The sequence below is a fragment of the Callithrix jacchus genome, chromosome 6, assembly GCF_049354715.1.
Source record: "Callithrix jacchus isolate 240 chromosome 6, calJac240_pri, whole genome shotgun sequence".
Lineage (NCBI taxonomy): Eukaryota > Metazoa > Chordata > Mammalia > Primates > Cebidae > Callithrix > Callithrix jacchus.
In genome coordinates, this window is record NC_133507.1 from 25,330,506 (window position 1) to 25,338,567 (window position 8,062).

Consider the following 8,062-nt stretch of genomic DNA (forward strand, 5'->3'; position numbering starts at 1 on the left):
ATGTCCTGAAATTATATGTAAAAATTAATTGTAGGTTTATTTTCTAGGAAGCAGGTGTGTACCTTTCATAAGTTTTTCAAAGAGTCCGTGACCCTGCATTATTGCTGCTCTGAGCACTAAAAGGAGCAGCATGGGCCAGAGGGGCTGGGAGGGTGCGGAGAGCAGCGAGTCACTTGACTGAGCTGAAAGGGAGTCCATTGCACTTCTGACCCTCGTACAAAACTGTGGCCCTAACCCAAAACTGGTTTCTTCATCTCACTCTGCAATCTCAGTTTATGGCTTTTCATAAAATCAAATAATTTGTAAGTAGGTCTTTAATAAGTTGTATGTTATAGATTTGTTTTTCTTTCTTGCAGGAGACTGCACAGACACAACTCACTACTGTATGTTTATAAAACATCTTAATTTGTGTTCTCTAGACCTCTACAAACAAAGGTGCTGCCGGTCATGTCAAGAGGGGTAAAGCTCTGGAGGGGTCATGATGCTGCTGTGAAGATAAAAGAGGAATATAAAAGCTCTTTTCCCCATGTCGATTCAAAACATGTATTTCTTAAAAGTAGATTCTATGGATCAAACAGAGGTTGAAGCAAAAACACCACTGTTAAGATGTAAAGTGAAATTTTCCCATGGTAGTTTTATATTCCAATTTTTTTAAGTGATGTATTCAAGGATGAACAAAAATACTACAGTATGCATGCCATTGCGCTTGGGAGCTCATCTTGCCTGTCAAATCAAGAAATCGCCAGGATCATGAGCACATCATCATGTGCTGCCTGTTTCCTGTGATTTGTAGACTCGCACAGAGTGGTACATTCTAAACACTTGGGAAACACAGCGACTGATGACTTCCTCTTCTCTCGAGTTGTAGGTTTTCAACAGGTTTATAAAGTATTCACATTTTAGAAGCTCTGGCCAGTAGTTGTTAAGATGTTGGCATTAACAGCATTTTCAAAGATCCTTAAGTTTAGTCTGTGAAAAGAAGAACATCTCTCTGGATAGGCTGTCACACGGACTGACCCAAGGATTCACAGAGGGATGGAATCTTGTCCCTGCTTTTAGAACACCCAGGGAAGAAAACACAGAGTAGATATTGCTACCATTTGTACAACTACAGAAATCCATCTGTGACCAAATGAGGCATCCTGGAAGTCGAAGAAGAGGGAACATTAACCTTTTTTTTTTTTTAATTATATTCAAAACTTTCTTTTAGGAGCTGTGAATGAAACTTTTTCTAAGCACCATTCTATTGCACACAAACAGAAAAACAAAGCCTTATTCGACCTAATTTATCCTTAAAGTAGTACTCCTGAGGATTTTATTTTGGAAAATTTATAAGACAGTAATCCAAAAAGAAACAATAGTTGAAAATAATTTTATAGTAAATACTTGTTTTGAGCTGATTTTCCAGTAAATCCAAAGTTAACTAGGTTAGGCTGGAAGTTACGCTAAGGACTAGGGGTTGGCGTCAGGATTTGGTTTAAGAATTGGGGAAAAGTTAAGGGGTAGTTTTAGTTTTAGGATTAGAGCTAGAATTGGGTTAGGTGAGAAAGGAAGTTAAGGTTAAGGCTACAGTTGGCTTTAAGGGTTAGGACCAGGTTAGGTCAGGGTTGGACTGGGTTTAAAGTGGGGCCAGTGCTGGAGTTAGTGATAGTGTCAGGATGGAGGTTAGGTTTGGAGTAAACGTTGTTGCTGAAGTGGGTTCAGCCTAGCATTAAATTGTAAATTCTGAAACTGATTTCGTTATAGGGTCTTTTCCCTGTACACCACCAGTTATGACTTTAGATGGCACACAAGTCCAAATAAGTGGTCATACTTCTTTTATCAGGGTCTCAGCTGCCTGTACACCTGCTGCCTGCCGCCTCTTGGCAACAAAGTTACCTGCAGCAGGTTGTGCTGGGCCTAGTCCCTGGTCAGTAATAACTGAACAGTGGATTTTGGCTTAGGATGTGTCTGTGGAAAAACTTGCTTAGTTTCTCTACCATATCCTGAGCGTGTGGTTTCTTTTGTTCTAACTTCAGCCTCACTGACACTGGGATGAGCACTACTGTATGTGGAGGGTTTGGTGACTGGGAATGGATGGGGGAAGGTGAGGAGGACACACCAGCCCATGAGTTGCTAATCATCAATCACATTTGATGTTGAAGGTTATTAAATTAAAAGAAAGTTCATTTGTAACATACTCTTTGTATATATTTATTATATGAAAGGTGCAATATTTTATTTTGTACAGTATGTAATAAAGACATGGGACATATATTTTTCTTATTAACAAAATTTCTTATTAAATTGCTTCACTTTGTATTTAAAGTTATAAGTTACTATGTTTCATTTGCTATTGTACTTTCATTGTTGTCATTCAAAAGGCATTCCTGTGTACTGTACTTTACTACTGGTTTTATAACGTGAGGCTAATGGTCCTCTTTCATGATCCTTATGTAATTCAGAAATAAATTCACTTTGATGATTCGGTGGCATCCTTATGAATGTAGGCAGCTTACGTGTGTTATTTTATGGTTATTTTATGATGAGCCTTGGGTCTTGTCATCTTGGCTGCCCCCTTGTTAGTAGTCTAAGAGCAACCTCAACAGGTTTGATTCCCTGGACTGTCCTTTGGAGTGTGGATTACAAGACTCAGAGCAGATCTCACAGATGTTCATTCTAACACCCTCATTCTACTCAGTAGTATTGAGAGTCATATTTAAAAGAATCTCAAGAGCAGCAGAAGAAAGAAGTCCCAAACAGAAAACCTGAAACTGGTATTGATGGAAGCAGCAGTTGGCAGAACAAGAGGTACTAACAGCCTTTTAATTTTTTAAAGACTTTTTTAGAGGAGTTTTAATTTCACAACAAAATTGATCAGAAGGTACAAAGATTTCCCACATGTAAGTCATGTCACAATACATATATAGCATCCCCCACCAGAATGGTACATTTGTCGCAATGCATGAACCTCCATTGACACATCATCATATCTCAAAGCCCATAGTTGACATTAGTGTCCACTCTGGTCCACTCTGGTATTGTACATTATATGGGTTCAGACAATTATGAAATGACAGGTATCCGTCAGTATTCACTGCCCTAAAAATCCTCCTTGCTCTGACTTTTCATTCCTCCCCTCTTCTCCCAAACCCCTGACAACCACTGATCTTTTTACTGTCTCCATAGTTTTGCCTTTTCCAGAATTTCATATAGTTGGAATCATACAGCATGTAGTCTTTTAAGATTGGCTGTTTCACTTAGTAATAAGCATTCAAGGTTCCTACATATCTCTTCATATTTTGATAACTTATGGCTTTTTTATCAATGAATAATCTTCCATTGTCTGGATGTGCCACAGTTTATTTGTCCATTTACCTGCTGAAGATTATCTTGGTTGCCACCAAGATTTTGCAAGTATGGATCAAGCTGCTATAACCGTCTATGCACAAGTGTTTTTGTGGATGTAAGTTTTCAGCTCTTCTGGGTAAATGCCATGAAGTATAACTGCTTGATCATATGGTAAGAGTATGTTTAGTTTTGTAAGAAACTGTCAAACTGTTTCCCATAGTACAGCTGTACCATTTTGTATTTTTTTTTTTTTTTTTTTTGGAGACAGAGCATCACCCAGGTTGGAGTGCAGTGGTATGATCTTGGCTAACTGAAATCTCCATCTCCTGGGTTCAAGCAATTCTCTTGCCTTAGCCTCCCAAGAAGCTGGGACTATAGGCATGTGCCACCAGATGTGGCTAATTTTGTATTTTCAGTAGAGACGGGGTTTTGCCATGTTGGCCAGGATGGTATCAAACTCCTGGCTTCAAGCAAACCACCCACTTCAGTCTCCCCAAGGGCTGGGATTTCAAGCATGAGCCACTGTACTTAGCCTCATTTTGTGTTCCCATCAGCAATGAATGAGCAGCATTTCTGTTGCTTCACATCCTTGCCAGCATTTGCTGTCTTCAGTTCTGGATTTGGGCTTTTTTTTTTTTTTTTTGAGACAGCGTTTCGTTCTGTCACCCACGGTGTAATTATAACCTCCCAAGCCCAAGTGATATTTCCACCTAAGCCCCACAAGTAGCTATGTGACTACAGGTGCACACCACCATGTTGGCTAATTTTGTTGACTTTTTATAGAGATGGGGTCTTATTGTGTTGCCCAGGCTGTTCTCAATCTCCTGGGCTCAAGCAAGCTTTCCACCTCAGCCTTTCAAAGTGCTGAGATTACAGGCATGAGCCACCACGCATGGCCTGGATTTTGGCCATTCTAATAGGTGTGTCGTGGTATGTTATTGTTGTTTTAATTTGCATTTCCCTGATGACATATGATGAGGAACATCTTTTCATATGCTTATTTGCCAGCCGTATGTCTTCTTTGGCGATGTATCTATTAAGATCTCAGGCTCATTCTTTAATTCGGTTGTTTTCTTATTGTTGAATTTTAAGAGCTCTTTGTAGATTGTGGGTAACATTTCTTTACCAGATAATGTCTTTGCAACTGTTTGTCTTCTATTCTCTTGACACATTAAAAATTATTCTTTGTGTGTTTCACAGAGCAGAATTTTTTAATATTAATGAAGTCAAGTTTATGGATTGTGCCTTTAGTGTTGTGTCAACAAAATCACCACTAGGGTGTGGTGGCACATACCTGTAATCTCACTACTCAGGAGGCTGAGGGAAGAGGATCACTTCAGCTTGGAAGTTCAGGGCCAGACTGGGAAGCATAGTGAGACCTCATCTCTATTTTTAAAATAATTAATTAGTTAATTTAAAATTAAAAGTCATCACCATACCAAAGGTTATCTAGATTTTTTCCTATGTTATATATATATATATTCTAGGAGGTATATCATTTGGTGTGTTACTTTTAACTGTGGGATCCATTTTGAGTTCATTTTTGTGAAGGACATAAGATCTGTGTTTTAATTTATTTTTGCATGTGGATGTCCATTTGTTCCAGAACTGTGTGTTGAGAAGACAATCTTTGCTGCATTGGGTTGCTTTTGATCATTTTTCAAAGATCAGCTGATTAAATTTATGTGGATCTATTTCTGAGCTCTTTGTTCTGTTCTGCTGATCCATTGTCTATTCATTTGCCAGTATCACATTGTCTTGATTATAGTAGTTTTAGTAAGCCTTGCTAGTGAGTAGTGTCGATCTTCCAATTTTGTTCTTCTCCTTTAATATTGTGCTGGCTGTTCTGGGTCTTTTGCCTCACCATATAGGCTTTAAAATTACTTTGTCAATATCCAAAAAGTAACTTGCTAATATTTTGATTAGTGTTGCATTGATTCTATCAACTAAGTAGGGAAGAACTGACATCTTGACAATATTGAGTATTCCTATTCATGAACATGGAATATCACTCCGTTTTGTTAGTTCTCTTTTTTTTAAATTTTTTATTGCATTTTAGGTTTTGGAGTACATGTGCAGAACATGCAAGACAGTTGCATAGGTACACACATGGCAGTGTGTTTTGCTTCCTTTCTCCCCTTCACCCACATTTGGCATTTCTCCCCAGGCTATTCCTCCCCAGCTCCCCCCACCCCACTGGCCCTCTCCTTTTCCCCCCAATAGACCCCAGTGTTTAGTACTCCCCTCCCTGTGTCCATGTGTTCTCATTTTCATCACCCGCCTATGAGTGAGAATATGTGGTATTTCATTTTCTGTTCTTGTGTCAGTTTGCTGAGAATGATGTTCTCCAGATTCATCCATGTCCCTACAAACGACACGAACTCATCATTTCTGATTGCTGCATAATATTCCATGGTGTATATGTGCCACATTTTCCCAATCCAGTCTATCATCAATGGGCATTTCGGTTGGTTCCAGGTCTTTGCTATTGTAAACAGTGCTGCAATGAACATTCGTGTACATGTGTCTTTATAGTAGAACGATTTATAGTCCTTTGGATATATACCCAGTAATGGGATTGCTGGGTCAAATGGAATTTCTATTTCTAAGGCCTTGAGGAATCACCACACTGTCTTCCACAATGGTTGAACTAATTTACACTCCCACCAACAGTGTAAAAGCGTTCCTTTTTCTCCACATTCTCTCCAGCATCTGTTGTCTCCAGATTTTTAAATGATCGTCATTCTAACTGGTGTGAGATGGTGTCTCAATGTGGTTTTGATTTGCATCTCTCTGATGACCAGTGACGATGAGCATTTTTTCATATGATTGTTGGCCTCATATATGTCTTCTTTTGTAAAGTGTCTGTTCATATCCTTTGCCCATTTTTGAATGGGCTTGTTTGTTTTTTTCCTGTAAATCTGTTTGAGTTCTTTGTAAATTCTGGATATCAGCCCTTTGTCAGATGGGTAAACTGCAAAAATTTTTTCCCATTCTGTTGGTTGCTGATTCACTCTAGTGACTGTTTCTTTTGCCGTGCAGAAGCTGTGGAGTTTCATTAGGTCCCATTTGTCTATTTTGGCTTTTGTTGCCAATGGTTTTGGTGTTTTGTTCATGAAGTCCTTGCCTACTCCTATGTCCTGGATAGTTTTGCCTAGATTTTCTTCTAGGGTTTTTATGGTGCCAGGTCTTATGTTTAAGTCTTTAATCCATCTGGAGTTAATTTTAGTGTAAGGTGTCAGGAAGGGGTCCAGTTTCTGCTTTCTGCACATGGCTAGCCAGTTTTCCCAACACCATTTATTAAACAGGGAATCCATTCCCCATTGCTTGTTTTTGTCAGGTTTATCAAACATTGTATGGTTGTGGATATGTTCTGTTGCCTCCGATGCCTCTGTTTTGTTCCATTGGTCTATATCTCTGTTTTGGTACAGTACCATGCTGTTTTGATTACTGTAGCCTTGTAGTATAGTTTGAAATTCGGTAGTGTGATGCCCCCCGCTGTGTTCTTTTTGCTTAGAATTGACTTGGCTATGCGGGCTCTCTTTTGGTTCCATATGAAGTTCATGGTGGTTTTTTCCAGTTCTGTGAAGAAAGTCCATGGTAGCTTGATGGGGATAGCGTTGATTCTGTAAATTACTTTGGGCAGTATAGCCATTTTCACGATATTGATTCTTCCTAACCATGAACAAGGAATATTTCTCCATCATTTTGTGTTGTCTCTTATTTCATTGAGCAGTGGTTTGTAGTTTTCCTTGAAGGGGTCCCTTACGTTCTTTGTGAGTTGTCTTCCTAGGTATTTTATTCTTTTTGTAACAATTGTGAATGGCAGTTCGTTCTTGATTTGGCTCTCTTTAAGTCTGTTATTGGTGTAGAGGAAGGCTTGTGATTTTTGCACATTGATTTTTATATCCTGAGACTTTGCTGAAGTTGCTTATCAGTTTCAGGAGTTTTTGGGCTGAGGTGATGGGGTCTTCTAGGTATACTATCATGTCGTCTGCAAATAGAGACAATTTGGCTTCCACCTTTCCTATTTGAATACCCTTTATTTCTTTTTCTTGCCTGATTGCTTTGGCTAGAACTTCCAGTACTATATTGAATAGGAGTGGTGAAAGAGGGCATCCTTGTCTAGTGCTGGATTTCAAAGGGAATGCTTCCAGTTTTTGCCCATTCAGTATGATATTGGCTGTTGGTTTGTCATAAATAGCTTTTATTACTTTGAGATACGTTCCATGGATACCGAGTTTATTGAGGGTTTTTAGCATAAAGGGCTGTTGAATTTTGTCGAATGCCTTCTCTGCGTCAATTGAGATAATCATGTGGTTTTTGTTTTTGGTTCTGTTTATGTGGTGAATTACGTTTATAGACTTGCATATGTTGAACCAGCCTTGGATCCCCAGGATGAATCCTACTTGATCATGATGGATAAGTTTTTTGATTTGCTGTTGCAATCGGCTTGCCAATATTTTATTGAAGATTTTTGCATCTATGTTCATCATGGATATTGGCCTGGAGTTTTCTTTTCCTGTTGGGTCTCTGCTGGATTTTGGTATCAGGATGTTGGTCTCATAAAATGATTTGGGAAGGATTCCCTCTTTTTGGATTATTTGGAATAGTTTCAGAAGGAATGGTACCAGCTCCTCTTTGTGTGTCTGGTAGAATTCGGCTGTGGACCCATCTGGACCTGGGCTTTTTTTGTGTGGTAGGCTCCTAATTGCTGCCTCGACTTCTGACC

At 39.1% G+C, this 8,062-nt stretch overlaps 1 protein-coding gene across 5 annotated transcripts in view; it reads left to right on the forward strand.

Annotated features, from left to right (window-relative positions):
• Positions 1-2,481, forward strand: part of ADAMTSL3 (ADAMTS like 3) — a 454,464-nt gene extending 451,983 nt beyond the window's left edge. For 3 of the 5 annotated variants that reach the window (XM_035303956.3, XM_035303954.3, XM_035303958.3), the window contains one exon: positions 357-2,481. In XM_035303956.3, the coding sequence (XP_035159847.3) occupies positions 357-395 (39 nt within the window). In that variant the 3' untranslated portion in view covers positions 396-2,481. The remainder of the gene's footprint in view (positions 1-356) is intronic. The other 2 variants (XM_035303955.3, XM_035303957.3) reach the window with 1 other exon arrangement.
• Positions 2,482-8,062: the final 5,581 nt, after the last annotated feature.